At 42.8% G+C, this 27,673-nt stretch overlaps 1 protein-coding gene across 2 annotated transcripts in view; it reads left to right on the top strand.

Moving 5' to 3' along the window:
- The window catches only part of TMEM87A (transmembrane protein 87A), a 140,156-nt gene that overhangs the window by 13,933 nt on the left and 98,550 nt on the right, over nt 1-27,673 (top strand). For both annotated transcript variants that reach the window (XM_069208783.1, XM_069208782.1), the window contains exons 2-7: nt 2,414-2,474; nt 13,231-13,328; nt 19,911-20,027; nt 24,294-24,347; nt 24,433-24,495; nt 26,887-27,034. In XM_069208783.1, coding sequence (XP_069064884.1) covers nt 2,414-2,474; nt 13,231-13,328; nt 19,911-20,027; nt 24,294-24,347; nt 24,433-24,495; nt 26,887-27,034 — 541 coding nt within the window. The remainder of the gene's footprint in view (nt 1-2,413; nt 2,475-13,230; nt 13,329-19,910; nt 20,028-24,293; nt 24,348-24,432; nt 24,496-26,886; nt 27,035-27,673) is intronic.

The raw sequence follows: 27,673 nt of genomic DNA, 5'->3' as shown, positions 1-27,673 counted from the left end.
GGTGAGCTGGATGCTTCTGTTATACAGCTCATTCCCCACCTCTCAACAGTGCCAGTGGTGATTTCAAGCGTGTCTAATGCATTTTAGCACAGTGATGCGGACACCAGCATTAAAATGCGTTAGTCTAACCCCTGGTGCTTTAAATCAGCATGCACCAGAGATGTAGCTATTCACCTGTCTTCCTGGAATGTGCTTTGGAGCCATGATGTTGACAAGAGAGTGGCAAGCGCTACAGACGTGTTCCAATACAATGCAAATATGATGACCCATTTCATTTACTCCCTATGTTTCCCTCAAAGGAAAGATAGAACTGATGATGTAAGAATTATGGGCTACATGTACGAAAGAAGTGTTTTGCGACTCGCAATTTGCGAGTCGCAAAAACTTATGTTGAACAGTGTCAATGACACTGTTTGCGATTTGCAAGGGGGGTCGCAAATGCCCTACCTCCTGAATATTCATGAGGTAGGTCGCAATTTGCGACCCCTTTCGGAATGGCTGCTCTCACAGGGATTGTGGCCCGCTGGAGACAGCAGACCACCATGTCTGTGACTGCTTTTAAATAAAGCAGTTTTATTTTTAATTTTTTTATGCAGCCCGATTTCCTTAAAGGAAAACGAGATGCATTTCAAAAACAAAAAATTGAACGTTTTCATTTCATTTGTTCAGAGCAGGCAGTGGTCCATAGGACCACTGCCTGCTCTGAAAAAATGTTTTTTTACTGCCATTCAAAAAGGGGAAGGGGTCCCATCGGGACCCCTTCCCGTTTGCGAATGGGTTAGCACCAGTGTGACACTGGTGTTAACTGCGATTGTTTTGTGACCGCATCCGCGGTCACAAAACAATCATACATGGGACTGAGACTCACAATTAGGAAGGGAACACCCCTTCCTAATTGCGACTCACAATCCCTTTTTGCGATTCGGTAAATAGTTTACTGAATCGCAAAAATGGGTTTCAACATACCAAAGCCCGATTCGCTGTTTGCGATGTGCAAAATGCTACGTACATGTAGCCCTGTGTTTTGTATTTCTGAGTCCCATCCTAAGAGGTACATGAGCAATACAGACAACTGAAGTGGACCCACAGGTAGATTGAAATGACACTGTTATGGGGCTTGGGGTGCGGAATCACATTCATCCTTCCAGAAGCGTCATACACTAATGGGAACATACGGACCCACGAAGACGGAAATGTTGGTTTCCTGCAGGATCCTCTTAGCCTTATTACCTAAGCTTCAGTGCCCTAACCCCAAGTTGTTCTCTTGTAGGAATTGAGAAGTGGGGTTTTGAATGCAGTAGGTAACCAGCTACCATCTAAATGGGTGTGCTTGGATCCAAGAATGAAAGGATGTCTCCTAGGGCTTGCTGAGCCCTCAGGGTTTACAGTTACATGCATGTGCCTTGTCCAGTTTACCTGCTGTATTACTATCCCATTTTAATATCAGTCCCAGGATACACAGAAAATTGACAGGATGATCTTTTCATTTGATTTGGGAAACTTGAGAACACTGCACAGGGTAGAGATCTCTTCTTCATTGGGAAACCCAGACCTCAGTCTTGAATTTAATCCTTGAAAAACAGGACTGGGGTCGATGGTGCTGCAAAGCTGTACTAATGGCTGAATCCCATATATAATACATAGAGCATACCTTTCATTGTTGCCTGTTTACATTACCTACAATACTTTCATGCTATATATTTCACATCATGTTAGTGCGACTTGATGGCTGTTGTTTTCATAATCTTACACAAAAAGGGGGTTTCTCCTCTTTGTTGTTTTCATGGACCAATGAGCAAACAGTGACAAATTTAAACTCCATGGCTAAGTGTGAACTAGTAAACTGGGGTTGTCGAATGTATGTTCTGGAGAGCCAGATCCATGTAAGATTGTCTGGGTATCTTAATAAGAATTATTTACATACTGTTTGTCTTAATTGAATCTATTTACAAAAATCAGAGGTTGTCTAGAAAATCTGTCATTAATCTAGCTTTTTTTTTTTTTTTTTTTTTTTTTTTAAGAGTGATCAAGTAATTTTCCTGATTTAGGCAAAACATGTTTCCTCTCTACAAGTCTGCCCAGTGAAACAATTGCATTGTAAATGCTGATAATTGACTTACTGCCTCACTGAGGTTTTTAAGTTGTTATTATTCCCTTGGCATATTTATATATTGCCTAATGTTGGTTAGTGACCTATAAATGTAATCCCCACCAGGAAAGAATAGTAAGTATTGTTGTTGGCATTGTTTGATTACCACCTCATCAGGGACATTCCCTCTTTCAATTGAATCTCATAACTTTACAATCATGGTTAAAAGAAAGAAAGTAGCAGTGGGCAACAACTGCACAACACTTTTATGAATATATTTGACTATATCTAACAGCTCTGTATCATTTATTCTTCTGTTTGTAGGAGAACACATTTTTTAACTTCGGGAGAATCCTATTTAAGAATTCCACTGTTTACATCAAATGTAAGTAATTTCAAATAAGTGCTAACAGTTGAATGAGTGTTTCATGGTTTTGGAACCTTTATAACTAAAACAAGATGTTGCAATTGACTCTCCCTAAGACATCACCTGATCTTTGTCCCTTTTTTGAGACATTCTTCTATCTGACGCCTTGAGTCTGAGGAAGTTGGTGTCTATGTGACCTCCAGTAGTACATCCATCTTTGGCTACCATATCTGAAGCGGTCCACCTGCAGGCGAAGTGCGCATCTTTGCTGCATTGATCAAAATTTGTATCTAGGTTTTTCTTACTTGTATGTATCGATGTTTGGGAGACTTATAACAGAAGCGTGCCATAAGGCCATGTATAGAATCTGGTTATACATGTCTTGGACAGTGTGAATGTAGCCATGAAGAGTTTACCATACAAAGGCAAACTCTAACCAGGCAAATATGGACAGTAATATTTTTACAGATGAAACAATTTTACAGTTTTTTGAGTCCATAGTGTGCAAAAGAAAGGTGATGTAGGTGATGTTAGTAATGAGAAGATGATGAACCGGACGTTTGGGTGGTCAAATGCTCTTAAGGCAGTAGGTGTCTCATTTGGATGTGGGTAGTTCCACAGTAGTTTTCTAAGCAGCTGTGATGGATCTGAAATATGATAGCATATGAGGGGTATTGGGTCGAGCTAGTAGGGAGGAGTTGGCATCCCATACTGCCCTTAATGAGTGTAAAGTGGGAATAGTGGAAACAGGTAAATTGGATTCGGGCCATTTGTGGCCTTGAATACAAGAATGAGTAGTTTGTAATAAGCTTGGTATTTGTTGGAGAGCCTCGATTGTTGTATTTGCGATGTGCTATTTGAGCAGTCAGGCATGTTGTATAATATTATGGATGCAAAGTGTATGACTTCAACCTGGAAGGAGAAGGCATATTGTTGGATACTTGAGAAGTAGTTTGTTAGAGCAATTAAATTCTCTGTTCGCAAAAGTGTTTATCACTGTCTGGGCAGCAGAGACTAGGTGTAGGCTGATTTTCCCAATAGTTAATATTTTTTTGGCAGTTGAGAGTATAGAATATACTGTAGTCCAATATTATTCCGAAGTTCTGGCAGAGGGGGTTAAATCTGTGGGATAAATGACATGCGACAAGCAGTAGAAGACAGGACTGTGGAAGCTGGAAAGTAGATAATTTCAGCTTTGGAGGAATTAGGGATTTAGTAGCTGAGGGCCTTCTAGTGCCTTATGGCAAAAATACTCTAGAGTGATGGATAGACAAGAATGACTTAAATTAAAAGAAAATATAACCATACAAGCGACAGGTGAAAGAAGGAGAGGGTGTATTTGAGAGCGATAGTGTAATGGTAGAAAGCAGGGCTCCTATGATTGAGCATTGGTGTAATGCCTAGATGTAGAGGTAGCTAAAGTTTAGAGCACCTGGTGATAGAGAGAGTGATTGGAGAGATGGGAGTCTAACCATTTCATGCATTGACTATGGTTGCTAGCATGGTTGGGTCCTTTGTAGGGCATGGTTGCTCCTAATGCATTGAAAGACCTCCAGCTCCTAAAGCGTTAAACGGCCTCCCACTTCACATCAGATCCACTGCCTCTCTTACTGAATTCCATTAAAAGCTGAAGACCTCGCTTTTCAATTAACCAACCTATGCGAGGCATGGCTAGGCACACATCTGCTCAGCTAGGATGCCCTCGCGGGTGAGAGTGTTCTTCATAGATATGCATAACCTAACAACATAATATAATATAAATAACATCATATAACATAAATAACATAGTATAAACTAACATAACGTAACATAACATAACATAACATAATACAATACAATAATTTAGCATGAAATATTGTGATGATATTAATTGAGTTTGACCAATGACTTTGTGTTTCACCACTGCGCATATTAGTTGCTCAATGTTCACCAGTAGCACATTATGCGGGTCATTCCGACCCTGGCGGTCGGTGGCCGCCAGGGCCACCGACCACGGGAGCACCGCCAACAGGCTGGCGGTGCTCCTACGAGCATTCTGACCGCGGCGGTTTAGCCGCTGTCAGACGCGGAAAGCCAGCGGTCTCCCGCTGACTTTCCGCCGCTCGTAGGAATCCTCCATGGCTGCGGAGCGCGCTCCGCAGCCATGGAGGATTCCGACTCCCCCTCCCGCCATCCAGTTCCTGGCGGTTCTCCCGCCGGGAACCGGATGGCGGGAGGGGGAGTCGCGGGGCCCCTGCCGTGCCCATACCTATGGCATGGGCACGGCAGGGGCCCCCGTAAGAGGGCCCCTAAAAGTATTTCAGTGTCTGCAAAGCAGACACTGAAATACGCGACGGGTGCAACTGCACCTGTCGCACCTTCCCACTCCGCCGGCTCTATTACGAGCCGGCGTCATCGTGGGAAGGGAGTTTTCCCCTGGGCTGGCGGGCGGTCTTGCGAAGACCGCCCGCCAGCCCAGGGGAAAACTCGGAATACCCCCGCGGAGCGGTATTTCGGAGGGGGGAAGTCTGGCGGGCGGCCTCCGCCGCCCGTCAGACTCAGAATTAGGGCCTATATGTTTTGTTCAGTTCAGCTGCCTATTGGCTTTGACATGATAATAGACATTGCATTTTGTATTCAGCTCAGCTGCCTATTGGCTTTGACATGATATTAGACATTGCATTTTGTATTCAGCTTAGCTGCCTATTGGCTTTGACATGATATTAGACATTACATTTTGTATTCAGCTCAGCTGCCTATTGGCTTTGACATGACATTAGACATTACATTTGATATTTAGGTTAGCTGCCTATTGCCTTTAACGTGGAGTTAGACATTGCAGTTGAGAATCCAAGCTGTATTTTTCCAAGCTGTGTTTTTCCGCAAGATGAACCAAGATGTTTTCTTCACACTAGACTAGACCTGATAAGAGATGGTACATTTGGTGTTTTCCTTTCTGCTCAGGCTTGGGAAGAGGAGGAGTCTAGGAGATCTGGCCAGTTTCCAAAGGCTTGCGTAGTTTTCCCAGGGCTGAGAGGAGGGGGCACGCTTTTGTAGGGATGACTCGGGCTACAGAGAATTAGATTCGAATCTGCTGGACTTCGGGCTGGAACTTGGTGCCAGTTGCCAGTCTCCCGTGTGGGTAGATAATCTCTTTCTCGCAGTTGACCGGAGTCATCAACTTGCAGACCCCAGAAAGATGAAGCTGTAAATAGTTTCTCACACGGTGAAGTATTTGTTTTGCTTTGCATTCAATATCTTATAAATATATAACCTGCTGTGTACATTGCAACTGAGAAGTACTGTGATATATTTTGTTTTCATTGCTGCGATACTTTTACTCATTTGAACGTGTGCTTGAAATCTATTCATTCGTCCCTCAAGAACTTGTGGGTGGGGAGGAATTAACAACAATAAAGGTCTTCTTTAAACTCAGAAGTGCATTCTTGATATGTTCTGTAAGCTCTGATACAAGATAAGAAGGAAAGCAGAACAAATATCAACATATTGATATAACGACATAACATCATAACAACATAGTGACATACCATAACATGATGACAAAACATAAGGGCATAACATAGAGAAAAGTCTAGAGTTAAAATAGAGGAGATATGTGTACAGTGAACACAGGTGATGAGGTTTATAAAGTGCGAGAGTGATTGAAAACAAACAATTAGAGTGGATGATCAGGTAATAGCAGTAGAGAAAAGAGGCAGTTTAATGATGGTTAGGCAGTTGGATGAAAAGAGCCATCTGCCCCAATTCATTCTATTAAACAGATGGCACAAATCAGATTCACTGACTGCTGTTCATTAGATCCTTAAACCTGATACTTGTGACAGTGTTTTGACTGAGGTGGAATGCCTGAATTGTCATTAAAATTATATGTACAGTATACAAATGCGTAGAAGCATCTACATTGGTTGATGTCAAGAAAGAAAGTGTCCATTACTTTCCTTCCCAGGGCCTCCAATCAAATATTCGTGACCTGTTGGTAGTCACATGCATGCACTTAAGATGGAAAGGGAGCTGAAGTTTACATACTTTGGTCCTCGCCTGTAGAGCTCTGAAGGCAAATGTTTGAGAGACACCTTCCGCGTCAGGAAAAAGCTAAAAAACATTTATAGTATGACACATTTAAGTTTGATAGTTTTTTGTCCTGGCTACTGGCGTCTAGATATGATTGATTTTATACAGAGCACCTGACAAATAATAAAATAATCAAATAAGTATTGGATAAGTTCAGCTGGGGAGGAACATTCACTTAAAATGTGCAAAACAAACATTGATAGTGCGTGAGTATGAAGGCGTCATGGCAGACAGGGCTGCAGTTAGTGGGTTCTTGACACAGTCTATTTTTAAAGAGAAATGGTAAGCAAAGTCCACAGGCATAACAGTAGATCTGGATTATATTATATGAATATGAACATTTGTGATACTTGACCAGTGCTGTATTGCCTACAAATATTCCCAGGCGGAAGAAACTTTGCCTTGCTAGCATCTAAAATAAGGATTGACTTGGTATAGAAGCTTCCAGTCTCAAAGAGGTCTGGATCTTGAGTACTGCATTGACCATGAGAATAGAGCGGGACCATCCCAAATTGTGAATATTCAAATCAAATTGAAGCCATTTTACTAGTCTACATAGATTCATTAATACTGAGGCAAGGAAATGAGTTGTGTGGGACCAGCCAGTGGGGGAGGGGTGACCTATCTCCTTGCCCTTTAGAACTGCTAGAACACTCTTCATCCTAGTCGGAGAACTGGAGGAAAGCCTTAACCTAAGGAGTGCATGCACCTGCTTCTGAGTCCATCCTAGATCAAAGGGGATTGACGGGAGGAAACTTGCACTCCTCTAGCTCATTCGCAATCCTCTGTTGCTGTTCTCGCTCGGGCCTCTCTTGCTCACGCTCAATCGCTTGCTCAAACACACTCACTCATGCTCCGTCCGCCCACTCATGTTCCTTTCTCTCACTCATTCACCTCTCTCTCAGCCCCTGTCACTCACTCACTCAGTTACCTTTTAGACCTGGCATCGGTGATTTCCTCTGTCTTTTTTGCTTCTGAACTCCTGTTTTTGACTGTGTGCTGCATTTCGTTTTTGCTGGTTTTAGGATTCTGGGCACTTTACCACTGCTGGCCAGTGCTAAAGTGCAAGTGCTGTCGGTCTAAAATGTATTAGTGATTGTTTTCTCCAAGACTGGCATATTTGGTTTACTAGTAAGTCACTAACAGTGCACGGTGTGTGCCCAGGGCCTATAAATCAAATGCTACTGGTGGGCCTAGACCCATAATTGTGCCACCCGCATGAGAAGCCCTGTAAATATGTCTCAGGCCTGCCACTGCAGTATCTTTGTGTGCAGTTTTAAACTGCCATTTCGACCTGGCAAGTGCACCCACTTCCCTTTTATTACATGTAAGTCATCCCTAAAGCAGACCTAAGATAGCCCCATGGGCAGGGTGTCATGTATTTTTAAAAGGTAGCAGATGTTCTGGTGTGCTTTACATGTCCTGATAGTGAAATACTGCTAAATTTAGTTTTTACTATTGCAAGGCCTGTCTCTCCCATAGAGTAACACGGAGATTGCCTTGAAATATCTTTTAACTGTAATTTCCCATTGGGAACAGATCGAGAGATGGAGTTTGGGATCTCTGAACTCACAATTTAAAAATACATCTTTTGGTGAAGTTAGTTTTTGAATTATGAGTTTGAAAATGCCACTTTGAGAAAGTGGGCATTTTTTTGCTTAACCATTCTGTGCCTCTGTCTGTCTTCTGAATACACGTCTGGGTCGGGATGACAGTTGGGTTGTTTGTGCATTCAGTCTGGACAGTCACACAGAGGGAGCTGAGGTGTTCTCTGCATATCCTGATGGGACTTGCTGAGCTAGAATGGTAGAATGAGCTGACTCTTGTACCTGAATAGGGCTGTGCCTGTTGTAGGAAGCTGACCTGGTGTGTGGTGGGTACCTAAGGTACTTACACCTTATACCAGTTCCAGGTATCCCCTATTAGTGTAGTGTAGGCATTGTCTAGAAGTCAGGCTCTCTAGCTGTGAATGAGCAGCCAAGGCTTATCTAGGGGACATGCAAAGCTTATGCAATACCACTGTAGTCACACAGCACCTACACACATGAACGAAAACACTCAGGCTTTGGTGGGCGGCGCAGGCTGTCTGCTAAAGTCCCACGTCAGGATGGCCACATATGCATGCGTCCCTCCGCGGTACCTGTTACGAGTGTCCTGCTGGGCCGGTGGGCGGAAACAGCATTTCCGCCCAGCGGGAAACACACCACAACATTGACACCAGTAATATAGCCAGAGGCAATGTTGTGCTGCGTCGGGTGCGATAACACCCGTCGCGCTTTTCAATGCTAGTAATTCAGGCAGTGAAATGCGCAATGGGGCTGTCCATGGGCGCCCTCCACTGCCCATGCCGGTGGGACCGCCATGAAAAGGCTAGCGGAAACGCCGGTCATAATCTGGAGCGCTCCCCTGGTGGAATGAGACTGCCAGCCCCACCAGGCCCTTGGCCGGCGGCAACCTGGCGGTGCCGGCGGTCAGACCATGGCAGCTCTGCCACGGTCATATGGCAGTCGGAACACTCCTATTGCGGCAGTCCGAGCGCCACTGTGCACCGCCAGACTCTTAATGAGGCCCTGAGGTACTTTATTTTAGTGACACAATTACCAAAAGCACTAGATAGGCAAGTCTCATATAGGAGGTAATTAAACACACTAAATATGTACACTAGTAATCCGGAATAGGCATAGATAGCAATAGAAAACGGTGCAATAGCAGTAGACAATAGTGACTCTAGGGGGAGCCCAGACCATATACCAAAAAAATGGAGCGGAAATGCCGGACCCCACTCAGGTAAGTGGAATCTGTAGAGGGGAGCTAGAGGAACTAGGAACCCCAAAAGGTAAGTACCACAGTACCCCCCAGCGACCAGGAAGAAAGGAGTACATTACTGTTTTTTCCCCAAACTTCCAAAAGGACTGAAAAGAAGGATAATGCAACACTCAGACAAGACTGCAAGAAACCAGCAGTTGATCCCTAAAGAGGAAGACCTGAAAAAGAAAGGGACCAAGTCCAGAACTCGTAGAAGTGTTTGGTGGTGGCAGGAGCCACTACCCACCTGTCTGTGGTTGCAGGAGTTGGTTGACGGCAGGACAAAGACGGTCATCAATGCATCCCTGGAGTCGGTGAGGAATTCCTGGAGGATGCAGTCGACGTCCCACACCAGATGGAAGATTGTCTGTGGCATGGAAAATCCACCAACAAGCCTTGGGAAAGGCAAGAGTCATGGTAGATGAAAAGTGGAGCTGCTGGGTGCCAGCAAGGTCCAGAGAGACTCAACCAATGGAAGGGAGTGCCAGGGGACCCTCAGCAGTGCAGAGAGTCCACAGAAGAAGAGGCAGCCCCCACAGAGGACCCACTGCAAGAGGACCCAGGAGTCGCAGAGAAGCCAACACAGCACAACTGAAGAAGGTTCTCACGCAGCAGGAGAGACACGCAGAGGGCTGTGCTTTGCAGGGAAGAGTGCCGGGGCTACATGGATCCTGAATATCTCTTGGAGGAGATGCCATCAAGCCTTTGTAGCTGCAAGAGACGTGGTGCACAGGGGTACTGTCCTGCTTGGGGAGGCAAGGGCTTGCCATCACCGAAGTTGGAAAGCTGGCAGAGAGGACCAAAGGGACCACGCCAGACCACCACCTGTGATGCAGGATCCACGCAGCTCAGGATGAGAAGAGATCCACGCAGCAAGATGTCATTGCAGTTGGTGCCTGCAGATGCAGGGGAGTGACTCCTTCACTCCAAGGGAGATTCTTTCTCGTACAGACTGACGACTTGCCGCCCTCAGAGGATGCATAGCTGGGAAAATGTTGCAGAAACTGGAAGGAGCCGGAGAAACAATGTTGCAGGGCAAAGGCGTTGCTGTTGCTGCAGATTGTAGGTTCCTGTGGAGTCCAGTTGCGGTTCCAGTGGCCAGGAGTTGAAGTAGACCTTGCAGAGGAGTCCTACTGGAATCTTGCAAGCTGAATCTGAGGACCCACCCAAGAGGTAAACCCTAAATAGCCCTGGAAGGGGGATTGGTCACCTGGCCAGGTGACCACCTACCAGGAGGGGGGCTCTGACGTTCCTGGCCACTCAAATGCTCCCAGAGGCCTCTGCCCACCTTTAATTCAAGATGGCAGAATCAAGGGACCCTCTGGAGGAGCTCTGGGCACCACTCCTGGGGTGGTGATGGACAGGGGAGTGGTCACTCCCCTTTCTATTGTCCAGTTTCACACCAGAGCAGAAGCTGGAGGTCCCTGAACCGGTGCTGTCTGGTCTGTGCAAGGAGGGCACCAAATGTGCCCTTCAGAGCATACCAGAGGCGTGGGGAGACTACCCCTCCCAAGCCATGTAACACCTATTTTCAAAGGGAGAGGGTGTTGCGTCTCTCTCCCAATGGAAATCCTTTGTTCTTCCTTCCTGGGCTTGAGCTGTTCAAGCAGTAGGAGGGCAGAAACCCTTCCAAGAGGTGGCAGCAGCGTGGGCTGCCGAGAAACCCCAGGAAGCTGGTAGGAGCAATGCTGGGGGTCCTCTAAGGAGCCCCTGAGAGCATGGAATCATACTTCCAATACTGGCTACAGTATTGGGGGTATGATTCGGACATGTTTGATACCAAACATGCTTGGGTTCGGAGTTACCATTATGTAGCTGGACATAGGTAGTGACCAATGTCCAGTACACATGTAAAATGGCGTCCTCGCACTCACGAAGTCCATGAAAATGGGGCACAAGTTCGTGGGGCACCTCTGCTCATGCAGGGGTACTCTCACACACGGGTACCTGCACCCTGCCCTTCGTGCTAGGAGGGCCTACCATAGGGGTGACTTACAGTGACCTGGTCCAGTGACCTGTAGTGAAAAGGGTACAAACACCCTTTCACACAGGCTGCAGTGGCAGGCCTGCGGATACACTTTGCATGGGCTCCCCATGGGTGGCCTAATACATTCTGCAGCCCATGGGGAGCCCCTGGTGCACCAGTGCCCTGGGTACCATATACTAGGGACATACAAGGGAGCACAAGAATGCCTAATGTGGGTGTTTTTGGTCCAAGCAACCAAGTTTAAAGGGAGAGAGCATAGTCACTGGGGTCCTGGGTAGCAGGATCCCAGTGAACACAGTCAAAACATACTGAAAACGTGGGGGTAACCATGCCAGAAAGAGTACTTTCCTACACCTGTCCTCACACAAAACAGTCCCCAACCTGTCTGGGGCCCGGGCAGGGAAAAAGCAGAGTCTTGTGCACTACAAAGACTTCTCTTTAAAGTCTGCCTTCTTCATAGACAGAAATGGGTATAAGTAATGGACCTCTGACACCACAGAGTTAGAATCCTTCTGGACTGAGGAAGTTCTGGCAGCTAGAAGAACTGGATGCTGTATGAGGGATTGCCACTCTGCCTGTTGCTCTGTTGTGCTAGCCTGCTGCTTGCTGCATCTGTCCTGGGAGTGAAAGGACTGGACTGGACTTGATGTTTTACATCCTACTTCCAAAGGTTCTCCAAGGGCTTGGACTGAGCTTGCCTCCTGTTAAGAAGTTTCAGGGACATCAAAGACTTAACCTGCTAGTGCCTGGGCTCTCTTGCTGAGAGTCCTGACTTGCCAAGTGGTGCCAAATCCAGTTCCTGGGCCCAAGGGAATGAGTTGTGGTGCAACAAGGAAGACACTAGTGCATCAACACCCAAAATGACTTCAGAACTGGTGCTGCTCTCTGACACTGCGCCGCTGCCTGCACCGGAGCCGCGGTCCCCGCTGAGTGCAGCAACCGTGACCTGTACCACAGGTCTGACGCCACTGCAGTGTCTCTGAAGTCCCACCACAGCATGAGTCCCAAGTGCTGTGTCATTGATATCCGTGACACCTGACTCCCACTATGCCACAGCACCTGTGGCCCCGACTTGTGACTGCAACACTGCAAAGTCAATGCCTGGCATCTTGACCTGCCTGTTTCATCGAGCCCCACCTTGTCGTAAGGAACCAACACCTCACCACTGACACTGCACCACCTCCCCTGCAGCCATAAGGACCCGACACCTCACCTCCTCTGCGTAGCAGTAAGGAACCAATGCCTCACCTCCCAGGTAGCAGTAATGAACCGACACAGCACCAGTACCAGCTCCAGCGACGCCTCACCTCCCCAAGTCCATGCAACGTCTTTGTTTCCTCATTGTTTTCCAAGGTACTATATCCGGGGTCCGTGCGCATCCTTGACCGTCCCGCACTCCCTTGTGAGTGGCGTTGGACTGTTGGAAGGGACTCAGTCAAGACTCAGTGATGGAGTTGGAGTTATTGTGTTTCTAAGCGCTATACTAGGATTTAATCTTTGAAAATTCTTACTTTTGCTTGTGTATTTTGGATGTTTGTGATTTTGGTCTTGTTTTACTCAGATACATATTGGCTATTCTAATTAACTGGTGTGGAGTACTTTTTTGGTGTTTTCACTGTGCTATTGTGTGTATATGCAAGTACTTTACACATTGCCTCTGAGATAAGCCTGACTCCTCATGCCAAGCTACCAAGATGGTACGCAGGGGTTATCTTAGCTATGGAGTGAGGGGCCCTACTTAGACAGGGTGCAACCCACTGCCATCTAGAGACCCCTTTTCTAACATTACCTTTTCTTGGAGTAGTATTACCTTTGTTTGATTGTTCGGATATGCAAGAATTTGATTGGGATATGCACAGTGCCTTGGCTGCTGATTATAGACGGTTACATTTTTGCTTGTGCTTTTGACAGTTGAAGGAGATGGGAAGACGTGCAATCCCTCCTGGAGTTACAATGTCACCTGGTACCTGCGGTATGCTGACTGCTACAACGAGGTCTTCGGCTGTGCGGTAAGTCTGCATCTCTAGTGTTTGAAATCTTGAAATATATCAAAACTGTAGTTCCAGATAAGTAACTTTTACCTTGAACTGATGATGACCTTTGATGACATTGATTTTGGAGAAGAATTGCGCCCCATCCAGTTGGTGTACAATGTCCTGCCATTGCATTTCATGGTTTCACATCACACCTTCTTTTCAGAGGCTGTTCTGGGTGGTACAATGACCTAATCTGCTTTGCGGAAGTAGTGTGTCACTCCTGCGTGCTAACCTAAACTCGAATGAGTTTCACTTGCTTTATATTAGATTTTGTTTATTGCTGTTAGTGCTGGGATGCACTGGCTGTTCAGGTTGTCCTTCTTATACATGTTGTAGTTTTACAGATGTAATTTTATGTTGCTTCGCTTTGTCAGCTATGCTCCTAGTAATTCCAAAAATACATAAGGCTTTGGCAAGTCTTTTTCTAATTTTTCATACAGTGAGATGTTAATCACGAGAATGCATCTCTCCTCTACTTGTGTAAATTAGTTTGTTGGTGATCACGCGGTGTCATGGAGTGGGAAAATGGGATCAGTGCCCAGGTTTCTTGGAGGAGGTGTTGCCAACATACCCATGAGACAGCACACATTCTTCTTAAACAGGGCTGCGCCTTAAAACACAGATGTGATGTTTAGGCAATCTGAGGAAAGGCTGCCGTTTTTCAAGTGCATTTGCTGTGAAAATCGGAGACTCCTTACATGGAATTATTTCTGCAGTTGCTACACTACACTCTTTCCTGCCTCCAAGGGTTGTTGGTGTCACGTACTTAACAGCAAGTGACTTAATCACAATTGCTTGTTTAAAAAATATATATATATATATAATAATGCTGCATTATTTTGTAAAGAATGTGCATGATTTTATTTTAATTAAGCCAGACATCTGACTAATACTTTTTCACATTTTCCATGCTTTGAACATAAATGAAGTGCTAAGTTTTTTTTTTAGTTAGTAATTTTATTTTTATATATATATATATATATATATATATATATATATATATATATATATATATATATATATATATATATATATATAGTATTTTAGCATTGTGAAATGTTCTGTTGAGCTCCACATTGTCTCCGGTCAATAGTGTTGGTATCAGGCCATGCTTTGCTTATTTACATCATTGATATGTAATTTTAAAGAGAACAGATGCCAGGAATATGTACACACATATGGACACACAGAAGCACTAACATATTTCAAGGTATAGACTTTATCTAAAACGTTAGATAACTTTGGATTGGGTAAAGACATCTTCTTACCAAGGCTCAGGGTTTATAAACAATCTTGGGAACAAGAACACCTCCAGACCCAGACTGTCTATTTAAGAAACATAGAAACTCTTTGAGAAAGAATTGCATCTGCAGCATTTATCAGCTCTACATTAAAAGATATTGTGTAGCACTTCAGGTTCTTGCAAATAGACTTGTGGGTGTAAGCTAATTTTGGACCCAATTAATCTGACCAATTGCCTGAACAGTTAAGACCTCTCTTATGTTCCAGTTACGTTTTACACTTGGTTCTCCTGCAGTTAGTGCAGTATGTTACTAGTGCCAGTAGGCAACTTGGTGGTGTATGCACGTTTTGCAAATTAATGAATTAACAGCTTATCTTGCGTACGGCTATTTGGAGAGCGTCCCGGCAATTGGAAATCTGGTAGTTTGACAGAAAGACTAGTGTGAGGTAAACTGAAAAGGTTTCAAGGCTTTCCAAAAGTGGAGCTCATCTTTGAATGGGAGACGATTCCAGGCTTGCAAGATCAAAAAGGAAAGGGAGGAGCTGCCTCTCCTTGAACATTTTGAATCCAGGAGCTGTGTTCAGAAGAGCTTCAGCAGACCGAAGTGCTCATGTTGGATCATAAGGCCTAAACCTCTCAGTTAAGTACTGGGGATCTGACTCATACAAAGCACAATGAACTATTACCAGAGACTTAAATAAGATTTTCTTCTTTATTAGCAACCAGTACAACTCCATAAGATAAGTGGCAATGAAAGCACAAGGTAGTTTGGATAAGAGGCTTACAGCTGCGTTCTGGACATCTTGCAAGTGCTTGATAAAATAATCTGAGAAGTCTGAGTAAAGGCATTAGTGTAGTTCAGCCTAGATGTAATTAAAACATGGACCACTGATCTCTGGATCTCGAATAGCAGCAGATAAAGACATTTCTACAGCGCCCTCATCCTAGTAAAACAAGATCTTACCACTGCCAATACCTGAGGTTGAAAGGAAAGACGATAATCCAATTTAACTCCTAGATTCCTAGCCACCGCAGAAGGAGGATGCGGGCACAGGTGAACGCAATGCGGTTGGCCAGCAGCTATCTAATTAGCAAATGGAAGTTGGGCCAAACATAAGGACTTCCGTTTCATATTAGTTACATGGTAAGTAAATGGCCCACATCCAATTCATTACTGCTCCCACACATGCTTTAAAAGATTCTTGTGCATCTGACCTCGTATGAGAAGAGAAGCTGGGTGTCATCTGCATTGGAAATTACCTTAATGCCAAAAGACTGGACTAATGCAGCCAGTTGAGACAAATAGACATTAAATAATATCTGGCTCTGAGATGAGTCCTGAGGTACTCCCAAGTTAAGTGTCTTGGTAGCAGATGAGTAAGGGGCCATCCAAACATACTTTTCTCTGGGATCTAGGAAAGAGCAGATCCAATCCAATGCCAAACCTCTCACCTAAATTCCTGAGAGACGACGTAAAAGAATGTCCAGAGAGACTACCAAATGCGGCTGAAAGATCTAATAATATCAAGGCAACATTAATACCTTGATCCAGAGTAAGCTTGATGGCATCAAATACAAAAATAAATTAACAAGTCCTGGAAAAGCCACGTTTCTGCATGATAGACAAAAAGACCCAGGACATCAGGGTTATTCCTACATACGTAGATCTACAGGACACAAATGTCCTTATCAGCCACCCAAAGCACTAAGTGCCTCTGGTTAATGGTAAAAACGACCACTATGAGTTTGTATCTATTGTTTTTTTTTTACCTCAAATCAGCATTTTTATAAAGATCATGACTATGGTGATGGCCCACTTTTACTTCTACAGAAATATATTTATGCCTTTTGAGCGAACTGATATATCTGGGTAAAATGTCAACCAGAAAGCAGAGTATCTAGTGCAAACTCACCATAGTTACTGTTAACCTTTGGCCTCACTTTCTCTACTGCAAAATAAACTCTTAATTCTATGACTTCAGTTGGAGTCCTAGCGTCACAGACCGCTACCATAAATATCCTGATGACCTCATCTACAGACAGAAATCCATCATTTTCTCTTCCACAATTGATACTGTTCCAGATCTCTTGTACTGGTTTTACATCCAAAGCCAGTACTGCCTTGCCCTACCTGATGCATTCAGTTTAGTTTCTGTTTGGCACCTTCACATGCATATAGTCCAAGAGTAATGGACGCTTCCTGAAGGCAGCTAACAGCTGACTGGAAAGTGTTGAATCACAAGTGAACACTTTCAGTGCTGGTGAACAAACAAAATCTCTTCAAAATTCGCCTCTTCCGTCAGTAGGATCTCTACGTGTACCTAATAAAAAGATGCCTCTGTCGAAGGCTACCAACAAAGAGATGGCTGGACTCCACTAAGTGCAATGTTAAATTATGTCTGAATGGTCACTGCTATTTAATTTGAGTAGCAATTATTTCCAGCTGGACAGCATCTATACAGTGAAACATATCAACACTGTAAAGCTTTAGTTACAAGTAAAAAACATTTTCTTACACCTGAAGATGGCTTTTGATGAAGCGGAAAAAGTGTGTATCAGCCATTAGCATATATTTCCACATTTAAAATCTGTATCTGTGCTCTCGCATAGTGTGTCATCACTCAAGACATTAATGGTAGTTACAATATCAGTCAGAAAATAGATTTCTACAAACTCTACTTCAATGTTCAGTGCTACCCTTTTTCATATTGTTTTCCTCTGCCAGGACTCTGCTGTTGATGGAATACTCTTTGCCCTTTGTAGGTTCAGCCAGCTCCTGTAACAAAGAGTTGTTTAAGGAGCTGTCCTTATATTTGATCTCTATTGCCGGTGTTGCAGTTTTGCCGTATATTTTATTTATCTGGTTCACATCTCAACCAACCTACAGATGAAAGTCATGGTCCGTTACTTCTTAAGGTCATTTGGGATTTGTGCACTTTTTGAAAATTACCTTGCAGTACATATTCACTGCAGTTTTCACCTAGTGCTACGTACTTTTTCACATGCAGAGTCCTCATAGCCTTACTTTTACAGTTTACTGGCATGTTTGACATGGCAGACGGCGTCTTCCATTTTATCATAATTTGTCTCATTTTGTCAATGAGAGAACGCCGTGGTCTTAAACCTTAAACTGCAGATCTGTCTTTCCCTGTCATAGGACGAAACCTGAATTCTAACGGGGAGTACAGGAATCCATCCCAACAGGCAGGTGCAGTTTGTGACTGCACCCAGCTGTGTGCGCAGGGTCCAACTGGGAACCAAAAGAAGTCATGGCAAATTTTGTCAGACCCGCCTCCACACAGTGCGTAGCAAACTTGGGGGCGAGCCCCATTACTTCAATGAGGATATGGGGTGATGATTGGAGGGCATTTTGAGAAAATTGCAAATATGGTGCATTTTACCACACATTTTTCATTACTGAACCTTGCCCAGTCATTGAATGAATGGAGATTTAAGACTGTTGCGTGGCTCCTTGAGTGTAAAGTTGGATTGATGAGGGGTGCGTGGATGAATTAATTCAATGGAAGCTGATCAATAAAGAATTTTAGCTATGTGGAGCAAGTGATCTCAATGCACTGACGTGTGTGTGTGTGTGTGTGTGTGTGTGTTTGTTTGTGGGGGGGGGGGTGGGTGATCAGGCTTTAAGCTGAGCTCTTGCATTTAAACAATACCTTCCCCCAAACATGCATAGCCTGGATATATTTAACACAGTGCACTGGTTTAGCTTTTCAGAGAAAATGGGAGAGGGAATGAGATAACCATGTAGTGGCTGAATTGCAAAAAAAACTTTTATCAATCCCAGCTTCCACTTTACCACATTGTGTGATTCTAGGCAATTACTTTAACTCCCAATCGCACAACAATAGCAACTCTCCACAGCCTTTACATTTGCTTGATTATGTGAAGGCATTTCTCTGTTCAGCAGCTGTTCCAGGCCAGTGGGGCAAAAGTCATCAAGCTATCACAAAGCCCTAGATAGTCACTCAAGTTGGGTCCACTTGTTGATCGCTTGTGCTATTTAGCTTCAAGAACCTAACCTATCCACTCTTGTCTTCCTATGCTTGAATAATTGACGGTGTCGTTCCCTGTATTACACTGATAGCAAAGAGTTGAAAAAACACATTTATATTCCTTCTGATGCCTGGTCACACCTTCCTCAATGGGCCTCCCTCTTAAATTTTTTGTTCCACCCCCTACACTCTGAAAGTTCTTTGGTGTAGGCGCCGATCCTGGCTATCACATTTCTGTCATCTTTACTTTGCCAAAGTAGTTCATGTTACGAAAGCAGTTTAAAACAGTAGTGTTATCTCTGATAACAGCTACCATTGTTAGGCTAGTAAGTAGATTTATATTATTGGCTAAAGATGTTGGATCCTATCTACAGTCTTATGATGCCCTTGTACTTTAGATTTATTAGTTTAATTTATAGCTGTGTAAGTTACACAGTGCAAATACACATTCAAGAACTGGCGTAAGCCAGAGATGTATCTTACATATGCCTGCCTCATACACGCTTCTTTATTCATTTATGTTTAACTTGAGGGTGTCCTCCGGGGTATGACGGAGGAGTGATTAGGAAAATTCCATACTACAGCAGTGCACTCACTCCATTTTTTTTTTTTAAGCACATTTCCCACACTTAACTGCCCTCTAAATTACAACATCAAGATACATTCGTAACAAAGTGTGGGAAGGAGCATAGTTCACCATAGTATTCAAAAGTGGTGGTGATGGGAGAAAATATTACTAAATTTAGTTTAAGAAGGTGTGACATTTGGTGTGTATCCTTAGTGCGTCAAATATTGAAACTACGAAAACAAATTTAACTAAATCCCACACATGACGGTTGTAAGTTATGCTTGTTTGAGAAGGAAATTTTACTAAATATGTCCAACAGCTGTGGCTTAAAAACAGTTGGACTTACTTAGACACAAAGTTTAGTGTATTCTGTCTTTTATTAAGCTCTCCACATATCCACCAGTCTTAGAGTATGAGTGTCCTGCGGGTATGAAATGAGTGCCTTATTTTCTGATCAACAACTTTCTATTTGTGCCAGAAGCCCTATGTTCAAACATCGTGCACATAGCAAGCCTTCAGAGCAACAAGTTTGCAATTGAAACATTTTAAGAAAACTGAAAAACCAATGTGTTATATTCACTGATGACTTGTATTGGGACAGCAGTCAGTGGTGTATCAGTCCTGTGTGCTACTTTTTACTGTCATTATCTTAAGCAGGTTACCCAGTACATGATAGCTTTATTGGGTGTTTAATGTGCCACAGTGTTAAAAACCTCGTCCTATTCCTCCAACAGGAAGAAAAATGTCTTCGCTATTTCGAGTCGACATCTGAAAAGCAACCAGGCAGGTCTGGGTCATACGCCATGGCTTCGCTCTTCTTCCCCGATTGTACGGATCTCTTGAAACCACAGGTATTTGCAGAGGTCGCCTAACGGTTCGGCCTTCACAGTGGCAGGACACAAATGATGGATTGAAATTCTAGGACCTGTTTTACAGGACTACAAATAAAGCCCACCCACTTGCCGATTATGCTTAGTGACCTGGCCTGCCTCGTCTAAGGGTAAAGATTGATTAATTGTGGCCCTTCTGTAGCAGAGGCATTCCAGTTTAAAATGCTAAACCATGTGCCCACTGAACTGGAATGCAAGCAACCCCTCACAGGTGTTGGTCTTGCTGGACCTCAGTGGTCCATTGGTTTATCCTATGGCACATGGGCCCACATCTGGACATGTTATCATTTGGGTTATTTTCTGCAGCCCTGATTACTGGTTGAGTTGTATGTACTGCACCTGGTAAATGCCATTACCCAGGGCAACGTAACTCCTAGTCCATGTTTTTTACTTGGAAGTGATGTATGACAGGCAGAACGTTATTTAGTGTAACATATGCCACCCCAACCTTTCTTAGCATCTTTCCATACATTTCAGTAGGTTTGATTTGCCTCAATCTGTGAGGGGAAAAGAGCGGGTGTGTTAATTATGACACAGTTTGGAATGTCAATCCGGGTACAAACAGGATTGGAATTTAGCCCCCAGCTTGTAATCAGAGCCTTGGCACACAAGTGAAGGATGGAATTGGTTGATTGATCAGACTCTGTAATTGCACAGACACCCTAAAAAAATATGAAATGGAATGTTTTCAGAGGTTCAGATCAACTCATGTATGTTTCGCCATCACTGTTGTTTGTAGTCTACAGCATACACTTTTGCCAGACGGCAGAGACCTTTTTGTTCTTGCAGGAACACAAAATTGTGCTCCATGCACTGTATAAATTGAAAAACGTACACTGGCCTTTGACCACAAAAATTGTCCCATTTTGACACTGTAAAATTACTGGCCTGCTTCCATTGTGGCTTGAGGCTGAAGAAGATAATGTGCTACTAGCCTCTGTCAACAAATGCCTTAACTCGCTACAGAAGTGACCTCACCATAGGGGTGAGGTTACTTAGGGCTATTCTGCCCAGAGTATGTAATCTTTGTTGTTTTTAGTAAAAGTCAAGATCCTTTTCTGTGAATAAAAACCCTCTAATGGAACATATGTGCAGTATTTCAGGTGCTCAAAAAGGCTGGTTTGCTATTGCAAAGAAGTTGCTCAAGACACAGCATTTTGCAGCAAACATGTCGCTTAACTTCATAAAGATTGCCCATGCACATGTCAAACCCTGAGACATGGAATATAAGCATCCAACGCATAATATTGATGAATGTCAATACTCTCCTATCAGCCACTCCAACTCACATTTACATTTTTAGTCAGATATTTTGGACATAGCTGGTAGACTGTAGAAATTGGAAATCTTACTTTATTGTAATGTACAGTTTCAAAAACCTGTAGTTGTTAGTGCTGTATGCATGTTTAATGCTTAAAAAAATTATTTTAATTACCCAAACTTAGATTACGGTCAGAAAAAACTGAATGCATAAAAGTAATGTTTCCCAATAAAGAGGAAACTGCTATATGCCATGGTATTTTTTCCATTTGCAATCTCTTTATTCTCCCAGATGCTTTAGAAAAAGATAGCTTTTTAATTTCCTGCCATAATCAACAAGAGTTGTCAACTAAAATGTTTCTCCAGTGAACGAAAACAAAAATAATATTTGTTTTAGTGTCTTTACCAGTGTAGAAGCAGACATGTGATGCCCAGAAATGCTCAAACTTGAGGAATCTTTGAATGTATCATTTGCACAGAGGCACTAACATTCTGAATAGATGTTTCAACATCTGTGGCTCCCTTTGTGCAACTACAAGTTATCGCAGCATGAGTTGAGGAAGCTGGAGAAAGCAGATATTATTCAGACAGTATAATGGCTCACATTCTGACTTTCTCCCATCATGATCACTCGCAATCAGTGGTTTCTAAAGTGTGGCAAATCACCTGTGAGGGTCTCAAGGTACTGGAGTAGCTAACTGGGTAGTGGTGGTCTGCTCATTCAAACAGCCAGGTCTTGAGTCCTTTTCTGAATTCAGGACTCGAAAAATCATAACGTTACTATACCTGCAGGTCAAGTAACTTAAATAATCTGCTCGACCTAACTGTAATGTACTTGACCCGTAAACCGGTCTCAATGTGTGATCCTAGGCAAATAGTTTACAGAGTCGCCTTTTTCTTAATTCTCACATATGATTGCACCTTCAAATATGTGAGCTCAGTATTTCTGCAGTATAAAAAAACTCTTTTGTTTGATTAAGTAGACTGAAGTTTGCTGCATGCATCGCAAGAATCTATCCCACATACCATTAGGTCTAGCCCACATAACCTAAGGCTTCTTTTAGGTTACTAACAACATTGCCCTCAGGGCAGGAGTGTTTCTCAGTTTGTTTGAACACTCAATTTTAATAAATATATTACTAAACCATTATGTGGTATCATATTGTCATCTACACACAGTAACTTTCCAAGAAATGTCCAAAAACCTCTCCACTAACTTGCAGCTTTACTGATAAAACTATATAGTGTATTAACAATCTGTGAAAATTGGGTTTCAGAAAACATATCCTTTGCACATCAACATGTAAAGTATTCTGATTTGTTTTCATCCTATTAAAATATTTTTTCATCACTCAGAAATATAAAAGAGGGCTTTCACAACTACTGAAATATATTTTGAAATGTTTGAACAGTTGACTTAGTCATTCAAATATTGTGTGTTAGGAAAACCCTGACACCATATATCCTTTTATTTTACATTCTAGCAAGTAGCAGGTCACACAGTTCACCTTACAAAGTCCTGGAACTCTGCATTCAGAAGGAAAATTAAATGTAAGAAAAACTGGCTTGACCTCTGCCTGTGAACACAGAGCCAATGTGACATAAGAACAAGATTTTAAGTCCTCTTTTATTGCCCCTCCACTTTTCAGCTGAACAGAACACCTGTTCAATGTCAACTCGCCAGAAGGGACGAGTAAGTATTAAAAGTAGCTCGACCTGATCAAATAAGACTCGCCAAGGCGAGTGGTCGAGTGGATATTTCGAGCCCTTTGAATTGCTGGAGCAATGAGGCTGTCTTGAGGTGCAGGGTCAGGTTGTTCCAAGCTTTGGCTGCCAGTTGTGAGAAGGAGCAGCCTCTGCTGTTGCTTTGGCGTATCATTGGGGGCAGGGGAGTGTCTAAGAAGGAGAGGGTGGCAGATTGTAGGTGTAAGATATGTGTCTAGATCAGACTATGCATGGCTATAAGGCTCTGCACAGTGCCATTAGTAGGGAAAGACATATCCACCCGACAACTCCAGAAGCAGTGGAAAAGACTGGCAGACGTTAACAGGGCACAGTGGCTCTCAAGACTAGATCTCTAGCCGATGTACCATCTACTGGGCTGCACTCTGAACACTTAAAACATTGCTTTTCCCACCATTGTGCTGTGCAGGTACTGTTGGCAGGGATTGAGTTATGGTTCTTGTAACTAACCACAAACTGGATAATTACAGAGGCGGGGTAGGTTTTTCCTTGTAGCCATACCTGCATTTTAAGTGTGTTTCTAATGGCATTTCAGAGTTTTTTTAAATATACATTATATTGTTATGAACAGAGGAAACCATACCTATGTTTTTTCATTGAAATCTAATGTAATTTGCCATGACAATGAAAATAAATGTGGTTCACTAATGTGTTTTATTTGGATCAAAATTACATATAAACACACAGTCGTACGTTGTAAATGCAGTGCAAAGGTTAAATTAGAGTTCAGTACCAAAGTACAGCAAAATTAACACAAGAAAATATTTTTTACTGTACTACCTGACAGATTACATCGAACAATTACTTTACTCAGGAAAACAACTCTCCTAATAGATAAGATAGCTCATCTGTGTAGTTTCACCTTGCTGCACAAATTTAACCCCTTGCATCCTGGATTCGGTTAGATAACCTTTGGTAAAATAAGTACACAAGAAAAAAATGCCATGAGATAAACCATAAGCAGTACATACAGATAGATGAATATAATATGCTGTTTATTACCATTGAAGGAAAGGAAGAGCATTATCACTTACTCGAGGCTTTACTTCTAGTCATTCATGGCCCCTCCCCACACCAATAATAAATAACACAGCACATGCTTCGCTTCTGTATGCATATTCTGGATCTATGATAGCAACAGTGTATTGTGGTTCAATTTGACTACTGCTCATGTCTATGAGTTTTTTTTTTTTATATGCCTGTGTGTCTCTCTCTTCATTTAAGGAATACTATAAGGAATTTGTTCACCCGGCAGCCCTTAATTCGGAGAAGCAGGAGGTAATTATGTTTTAGTGCAACCGCCTTCCTGTGCCTAGTTAGCATGGATGGAATACTTACCATAACTTTGCTTTATTTTGTCAAGGGCTTGAAAGATGCAGCGAATACAACCCATATTTCTGTGTTGCCAGAACCATCAGAGAAACCTGTAAGTGTGATTTGGGAATGTGTGATTTTCTTTGCCCGCTTCAAATCTGCTATGTGAGGTCCTTAGATTCACATCACCTGTATGACAATGTTGAGACCATCCCTGTGAAGGCCAGGGCACCAGGCTCTATTGTGCCCGTAGTGTCCACAAATTCAGCTGTTCACTAACTATGCTCACTGCCCTCCTACCAAAGTTAAAATGTTGTGGCATGCAGGTTGTGCAAGCCAAATACTTTCAGTGCATACAAAGATGATCTTAGTAGCTTGAAATTCATGGGCAATTGTAGTACATAAGCAAACCCGATAGAAATAATTCACAGAGTGTTATCAATAATAAACTGAGACTTAGTGGTTAATACTGCGTGACTAGAAAGTAAAGTGCATGTTCCATCCTCATCCCTGGGCAGTATACTTAAAGGCATTTCCAACAAAGATACAAGGCTACAGGTACAACAGATATGAATGATTTTTCCTGTGAATTGTACCTGTGAAATTGCTTGAGTTCTTTACTGTTACAAGCCAAATCCAGTTTGTGATTTTTAGGTGTCAATTTCAGGATTGCTACCTAAGCTATTGCACATGCTATTCATAAATATTATGTGTTCGGTCACAAAGATCTCAATTGGCTCTCAGTAGTGACAGAATACTACTAAAGATATGTTTCGCTATATTATCTGTGTTCTTTATGCATATGACAATAGTGCTTTTATTACAGATTCACCTTTCATAATAATACCCACACCATCCTATCCTGGTCTGTATATCTACCTTTAATGTCTGCATAGACATAGTATGGAAAGGAGCTGGACATGGGCATGCTTTTCTGTTCAGACTGGACAAAGAGGTGCTGGGGTATCCCTCCCAATCCCTGGAGAAGTATCTTTCAGTATAGAGCACAGTGAACTAGACGTACACTTGTCTTTATTCAGAGTATTTGGAAAGGACCATCAGAACCTCAGACCTAACCTTCTATGACCAAAAAATACATAGTGCAGTAAGCTAAAATTAAGTTGTCTGTACTCTTACAAAACAGTCGACCTGTGGAGCATAGAACATACCCCCTAGTTATGCTGTACAAGGAGTACTGCAGTGTAATCAATGCAGGGCCACTTTATAAAACATATGACTGGGTCCTGAAGCACAACGTAACCTTCAGAGGTAGGTGGGGAAGTGAATTTCTGTACGAGAAAATTAGGGCTAGATGTACAGTCTTTTTGCAGTCGCAATCGGCCCGATTCAGAGAATCTGTCCTTCTGCAGACGCAAAAAGGCTGTTTCTAATGTATCAAAACCAACTTGTGATCATGGGCCAGATGTAGCAAAGGGATTTACCCATTCTATGTCTATGGGAAAATGTGTTGGTACATATGGCCCTTAGTAACACATTACCAAAATGCATTTTGGGTTTGCAACCTAATAATATTTCGGTGTTTGGAAGGGGTGTGTTTATGGTGTCCCTTCCAAATACCAAATCGTAGTGGTATGTGCTAAAGTTTTGCAACCTAAATGTGGTACAAAACATTCATGCTTTACCACCAACTCGAAGTTGGTGGTAACCCATGCGAAAATGTGAAAGGGTCACCGTCCCCTTCGAGAATGTTTAAAAAGTATTTTTTAAGCAGGCAGTGATCCCATGGCCCATACAAAGCTAGTGTTTAGCAATTAAATACTGAAATGCCGCCACTCGACAGTGGCCTTGATTCCGTGTTTGTCAGAATCGAGGTGGCGTTTATGGCATTTCATAAGGAACGATGATGAAAGGTTTGTTATTTATCGGCTGCGATAAAGAACCTCTATCACACGTTTTTGAGAATAACCTGCACATTTTGCTGCTTACCTCACCAAGTTCTGCATGATACGGAAAATGCTGTATATCTTTCCCCTGTTAAATTCCGACAGGTTTGAGTTGCTGATATTTTCATGAAGGGGTAGATGTTTAACTCCCAATTGATTACTGGGTTAAAGAACACTCAATTTGTAATTACAACCCCTGTGCAAACAGACGTTTGCACAGTGTTCACAAAACAACAACCTACTTATAATCCGCACCATAAGTAAATAGTAAAGTACAGGGTGGCTTTAGACCATGAATCAATTTTATCCCATGCGATGTGATTTCCCTCTTGAAGTATAAGTCATAATATGCATTGTTAATTGCAGTTGCATTCAATTTCGTCTCTTGTTTAAAAAACCCTCTGTTTTTATAGTTTTTGAAATATCTTTATATCTAATTTGTATCAGGGCAAGATATGCGAGTGGGAGTAGGTCAATGGCAAGTTCCAGGACTACTTGTGTCAACAGCTTGATGTTGGAAATGTGTGAGGTGAATGGCAGCATATCCAGCCATCTGTTCTTTGCTTCACTTGCCACATTCTTCCATATTTGCTTTGCAGACAATGTATGCCGTGATGAACACCTGGCACGATGGGCCCTACATCTTCATAGTGAAAGTCAGCCCTGTGGCAAGCAAGACAGTGAACACTACAGCACTGCAGGAAGCAGTGACGCCTGCCAGTCTCCTAGATAACAATGTCATTTCCAGTAAGTTTATTTAATGGGGGTGGAAAAACCATTGGAAAGGGAGTAGAAAATCTGTGTTTTTGGGCTACATGCTTCACAAAGAAGAATTATCCATCCTTTTGGGGAGAAAAGGACGCGTGGTGTTAGCAGATTTTGCAGCTAATTTCAAAAAGTTATTGCATGTCACTTTAGATGTCTCTCCTTTAGTACAGGCATAAAGTGCAATATAACACTATTCATGATCTTTGTCAGTGATTTGGGTGATGTCCAAACTGCAAAGCTATCAGTAGGCAGGTGTACAGCACTGCTTTCTTTTTAATGGTAATAGAGTTTTTTTTCCCCCCAATTATTTGGAAAGTATTCTTAACGTATTTTAAGACAAGTGATGTATAGCTTTTCTCATATTTTGAAGCTAGATTATAATAGATACTCTTTTCCCCCATATTACTTACATTAACATTCTTCCTAGACTGTTGAGTATGTGGACATGTTTAGCACCTTGTGTCATCGGGCACCACATGTCAATGTGGCTTGGCCAACTATGAATTATTTTTGTGGTGTTTTCCACACTAATCTCAATGGCTTAAGTTTAATTGTCAAAGGCAGATATTTGTGACTCACCTAAATTCATGTTGCCTTGGGATGCAGGCTATGGCCATG

Source organism: Pleurodeles waltl, chromosome 9 (assembly GCF_031143425.1).
Source record: "Pleurodeles waltl isolate 20211129_DDA chromosome 9, aPleWal1.hap1.20221129, whole genome shotgun sequence".
In the NCBI taxonomy this organism is placed as follows: Eukaryota; Metazoa; Chordata; class Amphibia; order Caudata; family Salamandridae; genus Pleurodeles; species Pleurodeles waltl.
The sequence above is the reverse complement of the archived record's forward strand: the minus strand, read 5'-3'. Positions and strand labels throughout refer to the sequence as shown.